Source organism: Andrena cerasifolii, chromosome 15 (genome assembly GCF_050908995.1).
Source record: "Andrena cerasifolii isolate SP2316 chromosome 15, iyAndCera1_principal, whole genome shotgun sequence".
NCBI classification, from domain to species: Eukaryota; Metazoa; Arthropoda; class Insecta; order Hymenoptera; family Andrenidae; genus Andrena; species Andrena cerasifolii.
Window position 1 is genome coordinate 9,814,079 of NC_135132.1, and position 26,163 is coordinate 9,840,241.

The following is a 26,163-nucleotide window of genomic DNA, read 5'->3' on the forward strand; positions in this document are numbered from 1 at the left end:
CTTTTCTTGGGGAAAGAGCGAAGTTGAGGGCATCAGGGGCGGGAGATTGTAGGTTGGTGGTGGGCGGTCGAGCTGGAAAGGTTTCAGAGGGCTGCATTTTTGTGGACCGTGAGAGTTTGAATCGCTGGGAGCTATTTTTCTTGGGGACGTTTTTTGAAAGGGCGAGGGGTAGAAGGTAGGGAATCTTTTTTCAGTAGTAAACAACATTTTATATCACTTTGTCAGGTGATTAAAAATAGTTCGATCTGAGAAGGAAATAGTATTTTCTAAACTTTAAAAAACAGCCCCTAAAAATAGGCGATCTTTAGGAATTAATTAAAGGAAAACTACTGTATATAATTTAATGGGAATTTCTGCATCGAATTAAGGATGTCTTAAACTATAAATCGCGTTTAAAATTTTACGTGAGCGCCGGGTTTTCCATTAGAAAAACATACGATAAAATATCCGAAACATTTATCATACTCGGTATAGCAAACTGTTCAATAATATCGATCTGAACGAAAGCCGCTCGGTTCTCTCGAGCGCTCAGATCGGATCGGAAACCGAGTCCCGGCTCGAACCGAATTTCGAGCTACTCAAACAGCTCTATTACCCACGCATTTGCCGCAACTAAAATGCCTCTAACTTCGTGAATTTTACGAATTTCAAAAGAATCCTTTTAAACACGTATTCTTGAAAGGTTGAAAATTCGAAAAATGAATTAAAAAAAATTGATTTGTAAACCGAAACCACCCCTTAAACTCTCAAACACCTTGGGCTTCCTAATACCCCCAAAATCATCCCCCCACTGCCAATCGACGGAAGCGATTCAACGCCGCGGAAAAAAAACAACAAATTTACCCTCGACGTCTCCTCCACCCTCGCGGTTAGAAACCCAACGTTTCAGGTTCAGATATAAGCCATTCATTGGGGATGATTCAGCGCGGACCCTTATGCTTGACGCAGTCGCTCTCCATGTCGATACTAAACGAACAATAAAGGACCCATTGTCTCGTCTCCCGGGTACCATCCCTCCGCTAACTGGTCCGCGCCAACGAGGATCGACGATGGTGCGAACAACCCTTTGAAATCGAGGAGGCGGTGGCGTGGGGGTACTGGTTGCGCGACTAGACGCGTTCCAAACCGATTTTGGAACAGTTGCCGCGCGTACTCCGTCACGTTCGCGTCGTTCCTGTGTCAGGGGGTGATCGAGCATCTAACCCCCTTCAAAAGGAGTTCGAAAACTACCCCCCGAAAACTGCAGGGACTGTGAAATCGATCGTTACTGTCTATGAAGATCGGTGAGATTTTAATCTTCTTTTACTATTTTCTTGTCGCCTCGAAATTCCATTTTTGCAAGTTTCTTTCGGGAGGTAGGGGGTGGTTTTTGTAGATTAAACCTGTGCCTTCGTTTCGGTATCTACGTATATTGTTTGTGCGGTGGGATCGTGAAGTTTTGGGGGTTGCTTTCTTTTTTCAATTTTGGGGGAAGGTTTGTGGTGATTTGTTCTTCAAGACAGGTCTGACTAGTGGTCGACTTATTTCACTTATCAGCGAAATTGGTTATTCAGACTACTTTTCCATTCATAAAGGAGGAGTTAAACTGTAAAAGAGATGAAATTTTAGCGACAAGTAGCTCAGAACTTTCAAATCTCTTTTTTTTTTATTATGAATGAAAGTGTGATAATTGAATGAAAATTTGCGCGGGTTAGTATAAGTTCAGTAACACTGAAGTAGATTTTGTGCTCCCTTTTTCTGCGTCTGAGCGTAAAAAAATTGCGACGACTATTTTGAAGAAATCGCCAGTCGCGAAACTGGGCGATTTCAAATTCCCCGGGCTTTGATTTGACTTCTGTCCGTTCATGACGAAGTCTGACCAGTGCCCGGCTTGATCCACTTAACGCGGTCAATTCGAGGCGCGTGAATTATTTATCTGAACTCCTTCATTACTGGCAAGAATTCTAACAAAATTCAAGCAGTCGAGTGTTGCACCGACTTTTCACTCAGAATTTTTTTACTCAGCGTGCAATAATCTTTCGAATCGCATTACAAATTTAAAAACCTCGAGAGTACTTTCCTATCTCGATAAAAAAGCAAAATAACGAAAAACTAATTATTTTTCACACAAGAAACAGTTTACAACTATTTCAAAGTGGTAGAGTAAGGTGAGTCACCCTGTATAATATCCTTGACGAATTTTAATTTCAAATTAATTCCAGAAACTTGAAATTTCAACAGGATTTTCTTTCTAAAACCAAAGTTCTCAATTCAGCCAGTGAACTCTGGTCAAAGCTTCCCGAGGAAATTAAATTTTAATTAGTCCAGGGGTTTCTAATCACTGAAGCACTCTCAGTGATTTCTTCTTGTTAGTCTACTCGTCGAACGCGCTTCAATTATTTACCTGAACTCCTTGATGACTAACTTCTAAGTACATTCCCTACTGAATGCAGCCAACCAATCAAAAATTCCATTAATCAATTTTCATTTGAAAAATCAGCCGCAGACATTGAGTCTGCAATATTCTCGACTTCCCCTTAACCCAAAAAGTCAAGTAAACTTCACCCGAACAGAAAATCCTCTCGCACGAAATCTCTGCAGTCAGCAGTTCCTCAGAAAATTAAATTCCAATCGTTGATATAGGTTTGTAATCAGCGAAAGGATTTCCATTTTCTATGAATCACTCGAACGAGTCCGACCAATGCCTGACTCGTTCCACTCGCCGGAGTCGGCTCAATTATTTACCCGCGCTACTTCGTCAGCTAGAAACCAGACGTCGCTCGTTCGGTTAAAAGGACTCCGGCCCCCTTAAAACCGCGTCGTCGATTCGCTCGCGAATATCGTTGGATCGTGCCAGTTTTTGCTCGACGACCCGCGCGAGCAGGGTCACTTAGGCGTTCCGCTCTTCACTCGAGGGCGAAACGGCGGTACGTGATGCGTTTGAATGAAACGAAGCTGCCCTAGGGCACGCTTCGAATATTAAATCGACGAAGACGCATCGGGTCGACTTCTCACTACGTATTACCTCCACGATGTCCCATTCCTTCTCATTTATAAGTCCACCACGAATCGGGGGTGGAAATTTTGGGTGAATTTTCCAGAAAAATTCCTGTCAAAATTGGGCTTACTGTTTGGGAATTTGGATCGGAGGGATGTTTTCTTGGAGAGCAGGAGGGGGTAAAGTTTCTGATTGCCAGAAGTGGGAAATTAATGGTGTTATTAAGTATTTCAATTGCACACTGCAAATAAGCTTCTTTTCTGGGTGGTTTAGTATGAGAAAATGCAATCGAAATTATAATTTGAAGTATTTAATACTCTGAGTTTCGTGCAGAAAAGGGACCAGAAACTATTTCCCAGCACATAAGATTTATTTAAAATTTATTATTTATTTCACCCTATATTTTTCTATTACAACAGAACAACAATTAGTACAATAAATGTACAATGATTGGCACCCTAAGCGGAAATCCCAATTGGAATGTCTATATTTTTTTGTGAAGGTTTTATATGGGCTTAATTTTCAGTTACTGTCAATGATTATGGGGGAATTTCTCAGTAAAATAAAACATCTTGATCACCTATTAAGTCTTTTATTTTAAAAACATTCAATGGAAAACAAAAATGGGCATAAAAGTACAATCATTGGCACCCTAAAATTTGAGGTCATATAGAAAAACATATGTAGTTAAAAAACGAAGTTTACAGTGCTTAAACAGACTATTTCGTTCACTATTAAATACCTACAACACTTAGTAAATCTGTATTTCAATCCATTACTTAGTTATAAAGCGACAAAATAAAAGCGCCTAAAACTCAGCCCTTTGTCCCACTTTGTGGTGTTGCCAGATGTAAAATGTGTGGTTCAACTACTGGGCTTTGCAGAGTTATAGTGAAAGGAAAGTAAGAAATTGTAAAAAAAAGTACTTTCTAAGCTTGTACTTCTTAATATTTAGATTTCTGATCAGGATTGCCAATGACTAGCGCAGTGCCAGCAGTAGTGCAGTTTACCCTACATTAAAATCCACTTGCAATTGCCCCCACCCCAAAAAAGAAGTCACAACTACCCAGTGAACAGTATAAAATCTCCAGCACACTCTATCCTCTTGAAAAAAGAGTGACCGGCCGGTTCAAAGTCACTGCGAAAGCTAGCCCCGTTACTTGTCACTAATCTATCCCCTCCACCTCGCGCAGCTCCGCCTCCAGCCTCTTAGCCCCGCCCACTTCGACCTCCACACCAAAGGATCGCAAACCCAGAAGCAGCTACTCCATTTCCCAATTAATTTTACTTCAAACTCTGCTACATTAATAATCACACTTTCAAAATTCTACCCACCCCACCGAAATCCCAAAGTTCCCGTCGAAGCATAATGTCGCGATGTTTCGGCGGGAAATGGGGGGAAGTTTCTCGATTTAAACGATGACGGTCGCCGCTAATTACACGGTGCGGTCTGCAATTAATTTAATCGCGCGCCCAGCGCCCCCCGTTCGCTGGATCTTCCTGGGGGTGGCGGGGATGATCGCGAGAGGGGTCTCGAATCTGAGCGGGTTTCGATCGTCGAGGTTTCGGTTCATCCGGGTCAAGGTTCCACGAGGCGAGCGTGCATTCGTAACACAGGCTTTCGTTAACAATGGACCCGCGATAGTGCGCTAATTAGCCGGCCGATTTTAGGGAAGACGGTACGTAACGGGTGGCTCGCTTGTCTCGTTGCGGTGGACTCTTTGCGAGTCAGAGTTGTGTCTTATCTCTGTTCTTTTTTTTTTTTCTTGGGTTGGAAACTTGAGAATTTGTGATGAAATTGGCATTTTATTAATGGGGGTGGTTGTTAGTAGGGATAACTGTACTGGTACCTGATAGTATCCACTCTAACATTATTTAATATTTACCCTTCTTTATTAGTGTCTTCTAATATCAAATAGTATCCTACTCAGGAGGCCGAAAGGAGGCGATTTTTTTTTTAAAAAGCGGAAGCATATATTTTTACACAACTTTTTGCACTTAAAAGAGCAACATTTAAAGAACATTTGGTACTTTTTGTAGAAAAATATTTACGTTTATATTAAAAGTACAACCACGTCCAAGAAGCTTTTTTGAAAACGTTGAGCAAGATATCTCAAAAACTGCTGCACCAATCTTTCTGAAATTTTGTGGGCTTATTTTTTATATAAAAATCTACCGAACGACGGAAGAATGTTTTTTCAATGTATAGTTTCAATCGTCATTCAGTAGATCTTTATATAAAAAATAAGCCCACAAAGTCTCCATCGCTGAAAAGGGAATAGAAGGAAACGACCGATCCAAAAAACTTTTTCCAAAAAACTTTTCGTCGGAAAACAGTCGACCAGATTTTTTGCAGCGAAAAGTTACTGGTCCTGTACAGCCTGTAAATCTGCTTTAAATAAATGTAAAAAAAATATATTCGTGCAACTTAAATATGCAACAAAAAGTTCTGAAAGTTTAAAAAGGTTTCATCGCTTAGTTTGCTTTGAATAAATTTCCAAAGATACCTTTACTTTTCGGGCCATTACCGTGGTGTCTCTCGTTAATATCCACTAACATTCTCTAATGCATGGCCTTTCCTACTAGAATTCCCTAGTACCACCTAGTAGCCAGTGACATATAACAAGTTATCCTCCCCAGAAGCTTCCCCCATCGCCCATCACTGCCAACGAACGTCCCAGTTTCTCCGCGATTCCTACTTTGTCCCTTGTCACAAAGTTCCTTCGCTCTCGAAACATCCCCTCGCCCTGCACCCTTCCGCCAATGAAAGGGCCACCGACAAACACCCCCTTCGAGAAGCCACCCAGCCTGCTCACAATTAATAATTCTCAGACCCATTGTGATCGTTTGTAGGGCATGCTTAAGGCCGTTTTCACCAGCCCCTTTGACTCGAAGCGCGAGTTATTGACGATCCCCGCGGAGTTTCTTCCCCCACCCAACCCCCTCCCCCAACTGAATGACCGAGATTTATAATTTCACTCGAATTAATTGCTTCCTAGTTGCCCAGCTTGTGTGCTCTCGTCCGAGGGAAAAATCCGAAGCCTCGGCGTGCCTTCTCCGCGATATTGCTAAAAAATGGTAAGTCCTATCGAAATTTTCTTCAAATAATATCGAAAGAGCATTCAATTTTCTACAATTACTGTATACATAAGTTTTTCGTGCTTCCAACCATTATTTAGATAATAGCGTTTGAATATAGAGTTGTCCGCACTACGCGCGTATAGACAATACGTCACGCCGTACATTCAAACGCTGTTATCTAAAAAACGGTTGGAAGTACGAAAAACTTATATGTACAGTAATTGTAGAAAATTGAATGCTCTTTCGATATTATTTGAAGAGAATTTCGATAGGGCTTACCATTTTTGAGAAATTCTTCAAATTCAAATCATTGGTGAATTCTGTTGTCCGATTGCAATAATCTTTTTCAGGGACTGTTTTTTATAAAGTGGAACCACAGTAGGGGGGTGAGAGCAAAAGAAATCGCAGGTTGAAAATAAGGGCCATCCTATTGCTCCACGCGTGCTACTCTCAAATGTGAACTAGGCACGTCGAGGGATTCACCCATCGATTTGAGTTACAAGCTTCGCCTACCCCGCGAAACACGCGTGGGTGGCAATAATTGTTCCATCCCTGAGCGAAACTGTTCGAAATTAGCGGCAGTTTGCTCCGCTGATCAAATCCATAATCGCTTTCTCCTCTCTTCCACTCTTTTCCTCTCCTGCCTCAGGGAATTCAGCCCTGCAATCCCATTTCTGATTCCACCATCGTACGAGGCCATAAACGCCCGCGGAATGTCATCTATTAAGGAGCGATTGCTTAATTTAGATGGAAGATAGGAATTCGTCTATCTCCTTTCCCTCATTCTCCACACTTCGTCCCTCTGCGAATTGCTTTTTGGGAGGCTGGTCCGCGTCTCGCGAGAGGAGTGCACAAGGTTTGGGTCATCGATTGGGCTAGACTCTTGTATATAGCCTGCCACACGCAGTGCTACCTCGCACAGACGAGGCACGGTAGTGAAAATTCAATGAAAAAATCAAATACAAAATGTTAAAAATTGATCGCGAATATGGCTCAAAATACGAATTACTGTATCGATCAGAGATGAACTGACTTGAACTCGATTTGGATATTCACTCTAGGGCTGCGACTATTCGAATAATTCAATATTCGAATATTTAAGTATTCGAAAACTATTCGAATAATTCAATATTCGAATATTTAAGTATTCGAAAACTATTCGAATATTTAAGTATTCGAGAACTATTCGAATATTTCAGTATTCGAATACTTAAGTATCCGAATAGTATTCGAATAGTTAAATATTCGAATAGTTGAATATTCGTATAGTATTTGGATACTTGGATATTCGAATAATTTAATATTCGAATATTTAAGTATCCGAATAATTTAATATTCGAATATTTAAGTATTCGAATAATTTAATATTCGAATATTTAAGTATTCGAGAACTATTCGAATATTTAAGTATTCGAATACTTAAATATCCGAATAGTATTCGAATACTTAAATATTCGAATAGTATTTGGATACTTGGATATTCGAATACTTAAATATTCGAATAGTATTTGGATATTTGGATATTCGAATACTTAAATATTCGACTAGTATTTGGATACTTGGATATTCGAATTATATTCGCCAAATAATTGAGCAACTGAAGACTCCCGCGTGCTGGTCGCATTATTATGCGCGTTGTGCACTATTTATTTGCAATATTCAAACCGAATCGTGTCCTCGGGTTTCGCGCACCCCCTCCAGCCGTTCTGCAGAGAAATCAGACACTGTGCAGGCTCGTATCGCGAATCGCGATCGCGTTTCCACGCTCCGCGATTGTTGTCACTACCCCGGCGCATAATTGAATCGCGGTTTGTTTATACAATCCCGCGGATCGCAATTTTCGCTAACGCAAATGTTTAGGTTCACTGTTTCTACAGTCGGGAGTAGTTGGCGAAAAACGGGGGGAGGGGTGCAACGTGTCCCAGCCTCCTCCATTAATTGTCGCGTTGTCGGAATTGTTTTCAAAAAATGGGAGCTCTGGTGCTTTAATCGAGGGTCTCTTGAATCGTTGAAATTCTGAATGAAGGGGCATCGTTTAATTGTGCAGAGGAATCTGTGTCACACCTCCTGGGGTTTGTAGAATTCGCGAGGAAAGGGGTTGCAAACTGGAGGAATGGTTTCTGGATTATTGAGCTGGGTTTTAAAAAGTGTTGCATTTGGAGGAAGTGAATTTTAATTCTGAAAAGTGGGTTTTACGGAGGGATGATTTTTTAACATTAATGGGGGAGCTTGGAGAGGCGTTTGTTTATTTTAAATAATATTTCCAGGGGCGAGTTTATTTGGGAAATATCACAGTTTAGAGATGTAAATGTTTTTTGAGACAGAGGAGAGTGGGGAGGAATGTGCAGAAGTATTGTCAGCCAACAAAGCGAAGTTTGCAGTGTCTCTGTTTTGGAAGGAGATATTTCAGAGTGGTGCATAAAAAAGTTCGCAACTCCGGGGTAAGAGTACCATCAAACGGAATTAAAGGACTATTTTTAAAAGGATAGCAATTCCATGGAAGTAAATTCTGCTGCAAGATTATTATTCCACAAGGGTGGAGCTCGCAGGGCTGTTATTACTTTCATTAGGGGATGAAGAAATTCTTGTGGTAGTGCATTCGGTGTTTCGCAAGAAATTATGAAATATCTCGCGCAGTTTCTGTAAAAATTCTTAATTCTAATTTTAATTTGATTAGTTCATTAATTCTATTATTTTCTTCTATTATTATTTATTTATTTATGTACTGGCTTCTCTTCTCTTTTCTCTTCTTTCACACTGTCTCTTTGTTAACTTTATAATTTGTTCGCTGTAAACTAATGTCTCTTTATCCGTGAATAAATAATAATAACAATAATTACAATAAAAAAATAATCGTTATTAACAAAAAAATAAGCTATCTTCGTGAAATGAAATTAGAACTCTACTTGAACCAAGTATTTAGTATCAATAAATCCTCAAAAATTGTAGAGTACTGTTAAGTGACCCTTAACGATCGTTCAAATTCTCCAAAATTCTGTATTTTTAATTTCCACAATTATTATTTTCAATTTAAACAAGTCCCGCCCCCCTAATTCTAACTCGAGATCATTCTCCCTCTGAAACACCTCCGTAATCTCCACGGATAAGAGTATGCAGACTTTTCCCCAACAATCACAATCTGCGTTGGGCAAACTTGTACTTTCGAGGGTGTCTCGTTAAAAGTTCCACCGTGACGCATATATCCGCCAGGCTGCAGCTGGTCAGGGGCCGCTCGTTTAAACCTCTGCCCTCTATCGTGAGTCAAGAATCGAATTCAAGCTCCTCCCCCTCCTTCACCCCCTTCGGTTCCTGTTTAGCGAGTTCTCATTAAGGAATCGTCGTGGAATAAACGAGGTTCCCAGCAACGCTGGTTCCTCGGTAGATGCTCTTGTTGTAGACTCAGCTGGCTTCTTTGACGCGAGAAGACGGTTTAACGAAGGGATTTGCATCGGTGATTCGGCGAAGAAGGGTGAGAACCGAGGAACAGTTAGGGAAATGGGATATCTACTTGCTGATGAGGGTGAGATTTTGACTCTTGGGTCTTTCTTAAGGGGAGTGTTCGTGGCAGGTTGTTTTTGGAGTTTCTATAAGTCTTTTAGGTCCCAATAGGCAAAATTAGCCGCTGCCTAGTGCGTAAAAGAATATTTTACTTCCACTTTTGTCAAACAAATTTCATAAGGGAGAAGGCCCAGGTGGCAAATGTTCTGGGACACCCTGTACACGTAACAGAATTACAAATAAATCCGCGCGCGTATTATGAAAAATAATGGGAAACAAACAAAAATAATATTTGGACAAAATCAGAAACCTTTTTTGAAAATGTTAAAGAACCAACCTCATAAATAGTTCAGTCAAATACGCATAAAAATAAATTTATATACATATAGACTCCAAATACAATATATGCAATTCCACAGAAAAATATAAATACAAGAAAAATAATAATTCTGAAGATTATTTAAAGTAAAAACTACATCTTTGACACCACAAATCAAAATTTTTAATTGAACTATTTAAATAATAAAATATAACTAAATTCAAGAACAAAAAATTTAAAGGAATTCAATGAATAAGCAAAACAAAGTAATTTACTACAATACCTCTACTTATTTTAAGTCATAATAAATGTATTATAAACGAAGGGGAGCTTAATCTGCCAATTGAAGGTGTACTTGTTGCCATTTCACTGTTGGAGCAGAGAATCTTAAGTAATTCTGTAAAAATTGGTCATTTTGAATATTCATGAATATAAAGAGGTTTTAATCGTCCAATTAATGGGGTTTAGCGGGCGCTCGCGGTAGCCTTGAGCAGCCAGCAGTTTTCCCAAAGTTTTACAGCTTGTCCCATTAGGTATTATGTACAACCCTAGATCGAGTATTGCAAGTACACCACAGTAGGCCTTAAAAGCCTCCGTGTCAAAAGTATCCATCACCAGCTTGATGCTAATGAAAGCTGTAGCATCACACGTGATTCTGCGTCAATAAGCAATTCTCTCTGACGTGCCGGATTCTGGGAAGTCACAGATTGGCAAGAAGTTAACGGCATTAGCACGTGGACGTTGACGAATGATCACGCTGTCGGGTTTCTGCTTCCAAGGCAACGCATGCAGCGGAAGATCGCGCTGTGCATAGGTTTTGCGAGCTAAATTCCCCGCGAAATTGCTAGGATCTCGTGGAATACACCAGAATCTTCCACGCAGCAAAGTTTCCCCCCATCTTGGATATTTCGAACGCCTCGCGTGCCACTACACTGAGAAACATCCCCCAAAAATGGCACCTCGAAAAAAATATATTTAAAATTCTAACAGCTAAGTTCTCTTCGTCACAAACATTTAGCGCTGAAAAGTAATTAGTAATTGATGCCTGCGAGAGTTCCAGCGATGGAACTTCTTGTCCTTTATCTCCCGCTTTCTCTAATTATCCCTTAATTACCCCTGGCAGAATTTATAATCGACCACAGTGGTTGGCCTCGGTTAAGTAGCTAAAAATTTCGAAAACCACCTGTGCCATTAAATTCCTCGGCTCGACTGACTTCGTCGATTGATGGTCCTCGATAATTCCAGGACTTCTGTTATGGGGGCAGGTGATTTCCAATTTATGGAGTTCGCTGAAACGCAGCTGCTGCCTTGTTCTCGTGCAAGGGCGATGATTAATCAGCTCGGGGCAAAACAACGCCCAATCAAAGTATCGTTCCAGGTATTACAGGGAGCTCATTAGCCGGGACGCTGGCAGGAAGGATCATTAGGTAGATTACATGTGAAATTGCAATCGAATCGAAGGCTCGATAGAGGCAGGCAATGAAGAAGACAATTGCTTTTATGTTACTCGGTGTATCGGTGGAGGGTAGCGGGCTTCTTGATTAGTATTTTATCGGGGCAGCTGGGGGTTTATATATGGATCGGCCAGGACATTCAGTGTAGATTACACAGTGAACATCAGGATCTACACCGCTGGGGATGCTTGGGCCATCTAGATTAGACTAGGCACCTTAACTATTTAGGCTATCTTGTCTACTCAGTAAACGTTGCCAGTAAAAAAGTTACCACTTTTTCGGTTCGTTTTATTTTTGGTGTTTTTTAGCATACATTTGGGACTGTGGTATGTTTAACATGGATATTCTCATGGAGAATTTAAAGCTGTATAGAACCCAGTTAAAGTTGAATTTATTTAACTGGCAAACTAAATATATGACATGTGACTTTGAACGGGGTAACACAGTTTTGGGGCCGACAAAGAAGTTTAGTAACTTTTTGGGTTGTCCTAAAAGCAAAAGGTACCCCCGCAAAATATTAGATTTTTTTTATTAACGTTCAAAAGGGGTAACTTTTTGTTGGCTTTAAAAGTGTGTTGCCTTAGGGTTTTTGTTTGTTAGTTAAATAAATAAAACTGTAACTGGCTTTTATACAGCTTTTAATTCTCTCTCAGAATGTATATTAGTTGTCCACTACTTATTTTTGCCCACTACTGTAGATTATCTGAGCCACATAAATCGCTTAAGGGGGTGCACTTCTTTGAACGCTAGGAAAATCTGTGCGTTTCGTGGATTTTTTTACAAGTCAACGGCTTGATGAAAATTTTCCATTTTTGTACCATGTTTACACAGTATTATGAACTACGTAAAAAAAAAGTTTCAGTTAAAAAACTCTCGTTTTTCGGAAGTTATGGATACATATCCGAAACTCTCGATTTCAGATGAAATCAAAAACAGTAATTTTTGTTTATAAAATATATTAATATCTATGGACTCGCGGCGCCGATTTGGAAAATTTTGAAAAATAAAAAAAGGGTGATATAAAAAATAAAGTTAGATTTTCCTGAGAGAAAAGTCCTGCACCTCGACGACCCATACCAAACAGTAATACCCACGCCACCGAAACGATCCTCGATCACTCGAGGAATCTTATTCCTTAGAAGTCCAGGACACCCCGAAGATCCGAGATCCCCAGTTCCCCCCACGAAACAAACTTCCCCTAATTCCTCGATGCCGCTGCTCGGAGAATGGATGCACAGCTTCACCCGCGGCCCCCGTTAGAATTCCATGGACGAAATGGAACAATCGATTGCGTGGCAGGGCCTGCAGGGACACTCTTCTTCTTTTTTTTTTTGTAGGTCAGGATCCCTGCCTCACGGCAACGACAGCGGCCGCGGCGGAGTGAACGAGCCACTCGTGGTCGTAGTCGAAGCCCCTCGCGCGAAAATAGAAACGCGCCCGGGATATTTAATTTCCCTCGACAAACGCTCGTTTATTTATACCATCCCCTTTCGTTTTTCTCACCCGCCGATGGGCGATGCACCTCTCCACGAATTCCTCTTTCGATCGCGAAGTATCGCCATCTATATTTCTCTTCTCTCTTTTTTTCTAGGATCAAAAAATATCCCCTGCCCCGCGGCAGAAGGAAATTACACTATCCAACAGCCACTTTGGTCTGTAAGATTCAATAGCCGTTTCTTATAAACTTTTGTGCGCTGAAAACGAATCCGCAAAATTGATTGTCGCCCTCAGTTTTTGAGAAATTCGATTTTGAAAGAAACACTGTAAATTTTCAACTTGCTTCTCTAATTGAATATTATAGAATAGAAAATAGTTAAATTTTGTTGGACAGTGTTATTATTATCGCAATTGTTATCAGTCACTGCTGAAACATGGATAAATATATGGACCAAAGTTGAACGAACACAATTGTACAGGTGCTCCGTAAAAAGATAAGAAAAATTGTGCAGAAAATCGCGTTTTAAACTGGAGTACTAAATTACAAAGAGGAATTAAAACTGGAGGGTGGACTCCAGACGCGGTCGCAGGAAATTTAATGCAGACCTGTCTCCTCATCCTCCCCGGATCCTCTGTGTTTCTCCAAGGGAGGGGTTGAGGGGGGTGCAAAACTTGGGGCTTGTTTCTTTCCTTGTAACAGGCAGGTTGATTACAAGGGAGCTTGACGCGGAGGGTAGTTTTTTAAATCCTCTGAACATTCAGTTGTTTTCCAGCGAATCGTGTTGCTCCTTCTTTAGGGGTGGGGGTTGGAGTTTGCGTAACTTGGTAGTTCCGGATGCAAGAGTCTGGGGAAAAAGAGTCGGTTCATGGTTGAGGAACAGCGGTGTCCTTAATAAGAGCTTGCATTATCTGAGCACTTGGCGCGCAACTAATTGTAAAGTTACATGTTTCGGGGTTTCGTGGCTTTCGTTAAGTAATTGTGCAACCACCCCCGCTCCAGTTCGCTGGCTCGAGGAAGGTGGACGTCCATTTTTTAAGGTTTCGTGCGAAGCTTTGTGTTATTACGAAAATAATCGCAATCAGTTTCGCACCCCCAAAGAAAAAGGAAAAATAAGATTAATGTAACCACGACTGAAGTGACTCCAAAAGTTTTATAAAAAGAAAAGAAAACTGAATTTTCTTCTTTAAATAAATTTTTATAATCGCCTAATGAATTTTACTGAGTTTGCATCGAAAATACTTTCAGCTAATATTTTTCTTTAAATATTTTAATTATTTGTTTAATATTTTCATCTAAATTTCTTTTTGCACGTAGACATTCAGTAGTTAACGAGAAGTTTGGCAATAAAAATGGCGTTGCAGAGGTCGACGGAAAAAATGAATACATATCTTTTATTTCTCTTTGGAGCCATGAAATTATTTTTTCAAAATATTCGATTGAAACAGCCACGTGGCCCAGTGATTTCCAAGCAAATAAATCCTTCAGTTCTGAAACTCAGGAATTCCTCCACTCAGGCATTACCAAAAATGGCGATGAAATATGAAGCACGCCTCGGCGGGCAGGATTAACCGAGACCTCCCGTTAATTAGCCGGAGTAACGTCGTTTCGACGGTGTTCCCGTCGCGTGAAATAACATCCTCTGAGGGTTTAACACGCTCGACGTGTTCAATTCGCCATCGTTCGTCTAATTATCCAGCCAGTCTGCGTCGGCTTGCATGATCGAGCATCGTTCTTCCGTCAGCCATCCGTCCAGGTGGTCGATAATTCCCTTTTCCGTGGGACGACAGCCCGAATTTTCATGCCCGAACGTCATTAATTAGCTGATTAGGGGATCGAGTTAAACCGGCGCGGAGGGAACGTGGTCCTAGGCGGGATCATTGAGGGATGAATTTAATAATCTGTGACCTGGAAGTAAGTTTGTAGAACTACTGGGCTTTGATGGATGGCGGAGGCTGTTCTCCTGGATGGCGACTTAGAAAAAGGGGATCTTGAGTGCGTCTGTAAAAATGGTCCACTTTGAATGGTGACCAGTGAAGGGTGACTTGAGAGGGGAATGCTATTCTTCGGATTAAAAACATAGCAAAATTTGGGATTTTTTTTTTAAGAAACCAGCGTTCCGATTCGTCTGAAATTTGGACCATGTTTTGGCGCATCTTTCAAGAAGCTGCAGGTTTTTTTTTATTAATTTCTAACCACAAATATAGCAGTTATGCATGATCGATCATCACGCCGCGCGAAATTCTGAAACGGCGGTTTTGCGCCAATTTTCTTACGCAACAAATGGTCGAAATTTCAGATAAATCGAAATGGTAGTTTCTTAAAAAAAATCTTAAATTTCGCTACGTTTTTAACCCTCAAAATAGGATTCCCCTTAAGGGGGGGCGAGATTCTCTATCCTCTTTAGGGACTTTTTTGCAACAGAATATTAATAAACACGCGTGGATATTGTTCATTGGTCAAAGGGAAAAAAATGGCCCACATTAAGCACTGAGGGTTGTTTTCCTAATAAATGGGAAAGCTGTTTTGAAATGAGCCTTGGAGGAGAGTGTCTCCAGCATTGTTGGAGGAACGGGTTTAGTTTAAGCACTGTTCAAGTTGCAGGAAGTCTTGGGTGCCGAGCGATAGGATCTTATTTCACTGTCGAGGGGTTTAGAATTATGATTTGGTGGAAGCACGTCAAGTCTCTCCAGGTGGCCCAGCTTGTGGACTTGGAAGAAAGGATCTTAAGCACTTTTGTGTCAACCAAAGTGAACGAGAGAACTCTGCGGGCATCTCGAAAAATCAACAAGTGTTCCACGAATTTTTCCATCAAGAAAACTGTGCCCAGAAATCTTCCCCACCCCCTTGAGAGTCACCCCGATTTTCAGAGGCTTCCACGTAGCCCAGAGGCTCCAATTTCACCGGGAACGAAATTCATTAAGGTTTCATCAAGAAGTTGGCCCGTCACCTTTGTTCCCAAGCCTGAAAAGTCTCGACAGTTTAGCGAACAGAGGAGCTCGCAGCCACTGCTTAAGGAAATTACGCGACTATAGCCGCCACCATTTTCCTAGTAGCCCACGATAAACCAAACCTGCGAAATCAATTTTCGTCCCTAAAGCTAATAGACTCGGCGAGAGATCGAATTACTTTTCCTCGGAGGGGCAGGGGCGGAAAACACCCTACCTGAATATTTCTCCGGAGGTACGCGTTGCTCCCCGGCTCGACCCCGTTTTATTTAGCCTCCGGAGCGTGTCTCTTCGGGCGATTTCTGTTTCTCTACCCCTTTGGAAAATCGACTCTTGGAAATAAACCGCGCGGAATAACAAGCAACGATTGTTGCCGCTCGTTTGGGAAGAATTGAAAGGACCTCGTAATTTCGGGGATGAAAATGCACTCTGCAACTTTTACCCTCACACTTTTTTCAACCCCCCTTTCGAAGTTTACATTTCCGCTGAATCGTCGAGTAACAAATTTATTTCCCAGCTGTCCTCTGGGACCCAGCTTCCACTCGATCCCGTTTTTTTTCCAGCGTCCAACGCTGCTCGAATATTGCAAAATTGTTTTGCCATGTAAAGGGATGGGAGAATCGAGTTTGGGGGAAATATTGGGAACGGGAGTGGACGGTTTAAAAGTACGAAGCTTCTTGGTTGGAGACGAGTGCCAAGGAAAGGAAGCTCTCCGCTCGATTGTACATTTCCCTTCATTGATTGTCGCTGAACACAATGGACCGTGTGACTTGGAAAGGCACAGATGTCCCGAAGAATAGAGACACTCTGATTCTCTGGGTCCAGATGGAGATTGCTCTCTGAATTTTATTTTTTTTTCGCAGAACAAAGAGCAATCGGTAATCTAAAAATTATTTTCCAGCTTCAGAATCTTAAGAAACGTTGGATAAAAATTGTTCGGGACCAGTGGCGAATTTATTTTCACTTCTACTATTTCTCTTTTAAATCCTGAATGCTTCTAGTTGTCAGAAATTTGATGCGATAAGCGATACGAGTCGAAAAGGTATCCAATTTTTTCGGGAGAATCGAATTTCAAAGTGGCACCTATTTAGCCACTGTTGCAAATCATTATTGAAATTAATGTTAGCATTTGAAATTGCAACAACACACATTTCCAAATTCGATTCTCTCAGGAACGAGGCGCGCTGCGAAAAATATTTATTCCACACTCCGGACTCACTTTTGAACGACGAATCACACGCCCTAATCAGCTTGCGTCTAATGGAGCTTTACGCGCTTGGGAAATCCAAAAGGCCTTGATTTTCGCGAGGAATTTCGCCGTGGCCCCATTTACTACCAAGCAATTACCAGGAGAATTCTCGAAACAGAACGGAGCGCCGTCGAAAGCTGTGTACCGCAGCCGACGAGCAGGCTCCGGGGAAAGCCACGAAAAAAAAAGAAAGGAAAAATGGCACTGGCTCCCTGGAGGATTGCCAGAAAGTCAAGGTGCATCTGCATTCGCGAATTCCTGCTTCGTGTCTCAGCGTGAATAGGGTTTGATTCAGGTTCCGCCGGCAAAATCGCGGTCCTCGTTCAATTTTGAGTCTATAACCGAGGAGGTGGGGGGAGAAATTGATACAGCAATTTGGAAGAGACAAAGTTACCAGAATATTAAGTAACTCCAAAACTTTACCATTCTTCCACATTTTCGGTTAAATTATTTTGAGTGAATTTTTAAGTTTAAGATTATCGTGCTTGAAGGGAACATTGTCTAGGAAATTTGCGATTTAATTCTGAGTTTATTTCGCGGGTCACCGGCCTCGTTTTGCATTTCTTTTTGACTTGGAAAAAGGGAGCCCCAGCTCCCTTTGTATCTGGTATCGGGTTCTTTTGTGGGAAATTGGTAGGTGAGAGGACAATGAAGCTCCTAATAAGATTAGCTCCGCGTCAAGCCACGGAAGGGGAGTGCAATTGTCGTTAATTGTTCGATATATCTGCACAGCGGCGATTAGAGACCGTCCACAGAAATTCGACGGTCGTTTCCTAGTCCCTTTTATTCCTCTGTTCAACGGCCTCCACTTTGGAAAATTAGACATCGGTTTTAATAATAATAATAATCGTTTATTAACGGAACGAAATTCCACTTGTGCATGAAAAACGGCATTAAAGCCCCTAAATCTAAACTAATAAATTGTAAACAATGACTATGCTGCTCCACTTAACACCGCCTTAATTTTTTATTTAAATATTCCCGAGGAACCGGCAAAAATGTCAGCATTTTGTCAGCGTTTTATTTAATCAGTGAACATAATTCTGCAAAATTCTTTATCGCGAAGTGATTGGCCGTTATAAAATACGTGGAACAGGTGGTGTGCAATTTCTCCGTACCCCTTTCTATTTTCGAGAAAATCGATTTCGCAACCCTCGGCCCGCGGGGGCCAATTAATGACAACAGTTATGTCACTGGCACGTAAGAGTGCATTACGTGCGCCGAGTTTATAGCACGTATTCCATGAAAAGAATATCGCCACGATAGCTCACGTGGGGCATTTTTGGACCATTTTTCTTTCAAACACGATTTTCTCAAAAGCGAAGCCTCCCTCGAAAAAAATTTACTGCGCATTTCCGATGCACTTTTCAACGCACAGTCGCCTGCCATCGATACTTATTAACTCCTCCAACTTCCTCCGTGTGATTTATTAATTTTTCCAACGGGAAATTTCGATTCCACGGCAGCGATCTCCTGCCATCCATCACGGAGGCCCAAAACACCCCGGGGCACAAAATTATTCACCCGCGGGGGTTAAGAGTTCATCGTTCATTCCACCGCAGTTATTTCCTACCCTCGATGGAGCCTCGACGTGGCCCAGATAAATGATAGCGGGAACGTAGAATCCGATGAATTATTCCAGCCGGAGGAGCTCGCCTCGTCTCCTTTTCTTCGCCGCGCCAGCAGGCCATTGTTAAGTTAACTGAAACGGGACACTGAAAAATCGCTTATTTATTCGGCCTAGCTCCCTTTCACTCGAGGATCCCTTTCGCCCGCCCTCCCATCGATTTCCAATCCTTCCCGGCTCTCTCCTCAGCTCCCCGGCAACGTGGAGAACAAAGGGTGCCCAATTCTCCAAATCCTACTCCATCGTCGCAGATTCGTGTCGTTCCACCGTCCATCTGGATCATTCGCGGGCTCTCCCACCCTCCGCATTTTTCTCCTCCACCCCTATTTAGTTGGAATGGTAACTAGGCTTCGGTTCTCCTCGGGTCCACGCTCGAATAAATCTCCACTCCTCTGGGAAACTGTTCACGGTGTCCCTGGTACCGGTCGCGCTCCAAGTTACTTATAGATATTTCTAGCCCCACCCTCTGGAGCCTCGTGGTGCTCAAACGTTGGTATAGGGTGGCTAAGGGGTGCTTGTGAGTTCCAGGAGGATATATCTGTTCATTTCGCTTTTTTGTAGTATAATTATAGTAACCCTTTCATTTCAAGTACCAGTATATATATTTTACACCCCTTCTTTTTTTCATTTCAAAAACGTCACTATTGGTTGGTTCGTCGCCAAATATAAATCACTAATTTTAATTAATATTAAAGAGAGAATCCTATTCTTTGGGCTAAAAACATAGTAAAATTTGGGATTTTTTTTTTAAGAAATCAGCGTTTCGATTTGTCTGAAATTTTTACCATGTTTTGATGCATTTTTGAGGAAGCTGTAGGTTTTTTTTTACTAATTTTTAACCATAAATATAGTAGTTATGCATAATCGACCATCCCGCCGCCCCAAATTCGTCGTCCGTTGGCGTGCATGATATTTATCTGCCAGTTAATCTGAAACAGCAAAATGAAACAGCATTTTATTTTTTACATATGTACTTTGAAATTGATGAGCCAGCAGAAAACAAAAAAAATTAATTAAGCAGTGTGGAGAGTTTTCAAACTGAAAGGTCTGGAACTTTAATTTTTGCTATCCAATTTTTTGCCAATTTTCTTACGTAACAAAAGAAGTACAGAACTTAGCTGTATTCTGGTTCATCAAATTAAGGCTACATATGTACAAAGTAAAACGCAGTTTCAATTTTCTGTTTTAGATTACCTGGAATGTAAACATCATGCACACCAGCGGGCGTCGAGTTTTACGCGGCGTGACTCCTATATTTATTATTAAAAATGAATGAAAAAAAAACTGCAACTTCTTCAAGGATGCATAAAACCATGCTCCAAATTTCAGATGAATCGAAATGCTAGGTTCTTAAAAAAAAATTCTTAAATTTTGCTATGCTTTTAGCCCACAAAATAGTATTCCCCCTTAAAATTCCTACAGTGCCACATTTAAACAAACTCCTGCAAATCTTTTCACCTCCCCTTAGAGACGTCACCATTGTCGCATATCCGAATATGAAACACCCTCTAAAATTCTAGAGAGATCATTATCCACCTCATTTAGAATCCCCCAATTTTTCAACCCTCTCGACCCTTCAATGCACTCGTTGCCTCTCGCATTTTTCCGTGTCATTCCGAAAGCCTTTCAAATTAAAAGGGGTCGCCATTCAAAGCGAGAAGTTTATTACAAGCTTCCTTTGCCGTCGCGTTCGGAGCACAGGTGAGAAAAATCGAGAAGAAACACGACTGGCGAGGGGGCGGAGGTTGCCACCTCTCGTTACATCACATCGGAGCGTAGCCTACGGTGGAATCGTGTTTTCGCCTTCACGCCTCTTTAGTAAATTAACCGCAGACGCGGCGCGCTCGCGTCGGCGTCGCAGTTATACGCGGAATAAATTAATTAGAGGGAATTAGTCGCCGTCCGCGGCGATCGAACGAGTTTAATCAGTTTCCAAAATTCTATTACCACGGTAATCTCGTCATCCGACGTCATAAAATGTGATCCTCGCTGCGAGGTGGAACCGTTTTAATCCACCATGAACGTTGCCTCGCTTTGGCTGCAGTTTCGATTACTTTGCTGGTCGGATTTATTGAAATTTATTAGCTGGTGGAATTACAGCAAATTAAAGCTAATTAAACATCTGCCTTTCAAGAAGGAACATAATATTCGAAAACAGTAGCATAGCTTTCTATTTTAATATTAATTCGATACGTGGTATTTTAAGAATCTTAATTATACGATTTGTCTTTCTGTTACAGGTAAACATTGCTCCTCCTTAATTAGAGACCATCAATGAAGAAACGCTCCACCGCAGTTCGTTGAGCACAACCGGGGAACCCCGCAGAAATTTAATCACTCAACTTACGATGGCGTGTATTTTTATACAAGCCTTTCTCTTCATCCCTCGCCTGAAACCTTCCGCTAACTAAATAATTCTTTCGACGACAATAATTCGCCTAACCCAGATCGAAACCAATAGCAGAGCTTCTCAGTAAAAAGAACTCTTTCCAAAATTCCAATAAAAATGGTCCCAAGTCTCCCTACTCCAAACTGGCCCAGAAGCTAAAGACCAAAGATGAGACAAATAGCATTACACGAGCGACCAAAGTCCTCCCCCCTCGAACATTAAATTCAGCTTAAAAATCGCTCAACGATCTAAACAAACGCAGCAGAAAAAAAAAGAATAAAAAAAAGAATAACAGAGTACCTTTGGAGAGGCAGACAAATACGTGTCGCCAGAGTTTATCGTCCATCGTGTCGAGAGCGATGCAGATCGGGGCTTCAATGGTGTGGCAATCGCCGCTGGTGTCCGTCGAGTCGGGAGAAATTTCCATCGTCCTTTTTCGCGCGAAAAAACACGGAGCGAAAGGTGCGCGGGTTAGCTGGCTGTGAGGGGGCGGAGGGTGGGTCGCAGAGGCGAGAAGAAAAATTCGCTCGAAGGGGGGGGCTGAACTCGATTGTCTTCCCGTTCGCTGGAAAAGAGACAGGGAGCCGAGGCGAGGCGGAGGAATGAAGGGAGAAGGCACGAGGGGGTGGAAAGTAGCGTTGAGCTACAGCTGAGACAGCGATCCCTGTGGACTTGGAGGGCGGGCAGCTTTAAGGGAAGATGTAGAGGCGGTGGTAGCCAGAGGTGCCTGAAAATGGACAATTAGAGGAAACATGGACGCTTCTGATGCCATCGGCAACAACACTCGGGACTTCTGCAGAGCCAGATACAAGAACTACGCGCCCCCCGATGGCGGTGAGTGACGTTTGCCTTGCTTCTTCATTCTGAAAGGGGAAACTTTTGTTTTTTGTGGATGGTCGACCTTGAGCCTGAAACAAATACTTCTTTAAAATGAAAGTTAAATAGCTTGAGGGAATTGTTAGGGTCCTTTAAGGCGGGTAAAGTGTCTCTGCTACTCTGAAAGGCGATGCACAGTGGTTTAAATTTGCGATTTCAGCTAAGCAAAATTATTCTTGTCACTATTTCTTCCTGTGCTTTTTCTACTTATCTGTGATTATTTTCTGCTTCCTTTGTGCGCGAGTGAAAATGCAGGTGGTCTTGATAAATGCTGATATTTTCTAATTCACAAATGAATAAATAAGTGCGGGAGAGTTGGGACGAAGGGGACACTTCAATTATCTGAAAGATAAAGGACCTTCCCACGACGAAATTATTTTCTTGTTTTTTTCACGCGAGCATTTTTCTGTGCTATTTAAGTACAAAAGTATCCCTTTCGTCCCACCTCTCCCCTGTTACAGAAAAAAATAAAAAGATGCATATAACGTAGGCGTGCAGAATAAAAATAGTGCGAAGCAGTAAGAAGTGCTGTAATATTTAGTTAAAAGATTTCTGCCTTCCAGGAAATCTTCTCGACTATTTAGCATCCCTCGGTGAGAAATTCTCCTTTCATTCACCCCTATGGGGCAATTATTCACCCCCCAGTGGGAAGGGGAAGGGCTAGATGCTGACACGGTGTTTCGGAGTTTCTCTCTAAATCTGAGAGACTAAGTAACATTCTTCGCGACTCAATTTCGTCGCGGTGAGCATGTACCCGGAGTAGGTAGAATAAATCTGCATAGAACTTTCGTGCTTGCGTACGTCTAACCAGGGCGGAGCTAAATTTCATTCAGGAGTTTCTCTATTCTCCCTTTATCCATCAGATGCAAGATCCTGTGGCAGCGAGAATTTTGTTAGGTGGTTCCAAGCATGGGATTGAGACAGAGTCTTTTTAAAAGTGAATACGATTTCTACCAACTTTCTGCAGTTGTGTTCCTGCCACCCCATATCTCCATATCGCTGTATTCTTATGTTTCTGTATTTCCATATTCCTGCATCTCCATAGCGCTGTGTTTGTACATTCCAGTTTCTCCATGTTGCTGTATTCCTGCAATTCTGCATGCCTGCAGTTTTATATTCCCAAATTCCTCCACCCCTTATATTCTCCCATCTTTGCGGTCCTACAAAGCCCTCGTTCCATAACAGAACTCATATGCGCACGCAGCGTCGCCCTCGCTATGTGAAAAGTAATGTAATAATGGCCTGGGACGTTTCAAGTGACAAAGAAAGTTTCCTCTGACATACGTTCCGAGTGATATTGCCTCCAACCTGCAGCATCACTTGTTATCCAACATCCATTACCTTCTCTTTGCACGAAGTTTCGAACAATGAAATTACCTTTGGCTTAAAAACGTGGCTGCGAGTACTGCGTCCCATAAACCGCGGGAAGAAATCAAATGTTTGTTGGATTAATCAAAGTGGAGGTGGTTGCTCTGATTTTCTTTTAAAAAATACTGGATAACGAAGGGTGGTGCAACTCTATTAAGGGGTACATCTTGTTTCTCGTATTCTGATGCTTTCTTCCAGTAACGTATTTTCTGTTTTGTGAAACTGGACGTGTAGGGCAAGAAGAAATAATATGTAGAGTGTTTCCTGGAGGTTTGAAGGGAGCAAGGAAATTCTAAACACGTACCCCAAATGAAATTTCATTTCGAACTTCAAATCTTTATTGTCATTTCAATATTCATTTATTTCTTCTTCATAAGAAAGTGTTCCAAGTGTTTACTTTTAGTCTGAGTACCTCCTTCAAAACACCTCAGTCTTCTCTTCAACACATTTCTTTCTCGACTGAACCTCGTGCTCCATTAACCCTCAAACGCCACACTATATTTCCCTACCGCTTCCACCACACTGGGTCAACGCGACCCAGAATTTTCTTTCCTCTATATATCAGGATTTGCTGCACCGATTTAAACAATTTTTTTTTTAATCAATTCGTCAGACAATAAGGAAATGGAATATGTCGATAGTTTGGTAAAAATATCGTTTGATGCTCAAGATATTTTGAAAGAAGGACGTCCTAGTTCTGAAAGTTCCATTTCTTCTTCTTTAAATCGCAGTTTCTTCTTAAAAAAGGCACGGCGATTTTATTATACATAAATCGAAAGGTTTTGCGTCGTACTTCGAGGAAGAATATATATTATTATGATTGGTTCCAAAAATATAATTATTTCGAGAGGTGAAGTCGAGTGATTTTTATTTCTTCCGAACGAATTTTCCCTGTGAAATTATGCAATAATAATTTATTTTATAAAAACAGCATATGTAAATCACTGTAAAATCCGTAGTAGGGGTCCCAGAGTTTTCTCCCGGCCATTTACCGTTCAGTAATGGCCCAGTGTGATGCTTGAGGGTTAAAAGCATCCAGCTCTCGAGCTTCGGCTAGTTCAGTAATTAATAAATAAATAATAAAAACGCCTTCTGCATATCTTCTCCCTTGAACGAAACAATAAAAAGAGAATTCCTCTGAATTAATTTCCCCCTCGCCACTCCAACTTTCAATGCATCGAACCGCTTCAATTAGAAGAATAAGAGAACCGCAGCTGATAGAGTAGTCGGCTCCACTATCCGGCGGCCTCCAACTGCTGCCCGTTCAATTTCACATCGTATCGGTTGAAACGCGATCGCGCCATCGCCAAAGGGACATCCCACGACAGTAATGCACCCCGGTGCCCTTTTCTCCTTTTGCAGAGCTGTGGTGCGAGCCGGTATGGGACTCGCTGCTCTGCTGGCCGCCGACCAGAGCCTCGACCACGATCAAACAGCGATGCCCCTTCGAGGACGGATTCGATACCACCAGTAAGTTGTGCACGCGCGCACGTTTGATGAATGCACATTTAAATTGCTTGTTAGTCGCGTGTCCCCGACGACGGGGGAGGGGGGTTGGACGTCCAAGAATAATTAGAATCCGCGTGTAATTCCCAAGGAACGAGTTCGCCACAGGGAGCGGCTGCGATCGCTTGGCTTCGCGATTCTGAGGGAACTCGCGCGAAATTGGCCCGAGATTCGTCCGCGATTGATGGGGGATAGTATAGGGGAGGGAAAAATGAGGAAGAAATGTTATACCAGCGGGGGTCGCTCGAGCATTATTTCTCGGAGTTACGGTGGCTTGGAAAAAATTGCTGGGTCGCTTGGCTTGGAAGTTAATGATTTTGGAATTTCTATTTTGGATTGGGACCTTGCCTACTTTATTGTAAATACACCCTGGTCGACTTCGGAGCTCGGTTATTGGATCTGTTAAAGATTTTAAGCAGCTGCTCGGTGCAGTAGATTGTTTAATCGTTTCTTAAGGAATTCTTAATTGTTTTGCACGCAATTAAATGGGGATCAGAGTCTTGGGATAGTTCTAGGGGCCACCAAGTTTTATCGGTTTGGGAGCCAGCGAGAACTTGCTGATTGAAGCTCGTTCCTTGGCTCCAGATTCCGCGGAAAACTGAGAAACTTCCCGGGTTCCTGGGGGGAATTACAAAAATCAGTTTGCGCGCGTCCAAAGAATTTCAGCGATTCCAGCCGGCAATCATGAATTCTTCGAGCATCGCTCGCCTTTGGGGTCTAATTGAAAAGAGCGGCTTGAAAATTGCACGATCTGTTAAAGGCGCAGCCATCGATGGGGGAGTCAATTTGCATAACAAGTGGGCGGAACTTTGCGATACTTCTCACGAAGTATTTTCAGCCAGAATTATCGAACTTTTAATCGAATTTTCGTGTCGGTTTTAACACGCTTACTGACATCTGCGACTGTAACTTGGGTCTCTTCATTAACTCAGAGTTCCTTCCGATTGAAAATTTAACAGGAAGCAATTGTATGGATGTCTCATTGCTTTAAATGTTTTGGAGAAGCCTTAGTCTTATTTCTTCTTCCTCTGAGAGAATTTTTTTATTCCTTCTTTTTTTATTAAATATATACTGCTTCTGAGAAATTTAATTCCCCAACTCATTTCTTAAGTCTCCTTCTTCTTTTTATGCAGGGGAAACTTAATTATTTCCTCTCTGCATTAAATTGTTACACTCTTTTTGATAGTTTCACTCCTCAGTTCCACTTCTCTGTGTCATTTCTTCTTCCCCTGAGAGAATTATTTTATTTCTTCTTCTTTTTTACCAAATATATACTGTCCCTGAGAAATTTAATCCTCCAATTCATTTCTTCAACCTGTTTTTTCGTTTTATTCAGAGGAAACTTCATTTCTTCTTCCCCTGAGAGAATTATTTTATTTCTTCTTCGTTTTTACCAAATATATACTGCTCCTGAGAAATTTAATCCTCCAATTCAT

The 26,163-nt window shown here is 41.7% G+C and overlaps 1 protein-coding gene across 8 annotated transcripts in view; it reads left to right on the top strand.

The window, feature by feature from the left end:
* The first annotated feature begins 1,144 nt into the window (after positions 1-1,144).
* Pdfr (Pigment-dispersing factor receptor) overlaps positions 1,145-26,163 on the top strand; it is a 50,888-nt gene continuing 25,869 nt past the window's right edge. For 6 of the 8 annotated variants that reach the window (XR_013087286.1, XR_013087285.1, XR_013087287.1 and 3 more), the window contains exons 1-3: positions 1,145-1,283; positions 20,829-21,811; positions 24,584-24,691. Coding sequence is in view for 4 of the 8 variants with exons in the window: in XM_076828444.1 (XP_076684559.1) it covers positions 21,730-21,811; positions 24,584-24,691 (190 nt within the window). In the remaining 4 variants the exon portion in view is untranslated. Of the gene's footprint in view, positions 1,284-20,828; positions 21,812-24,583; positions 24,692-26,163 lie in introns of those variants that run through there. The other 2 variants (XR_013087284.1, XM_076828443.1) reach the window with 2 other exon arrangements.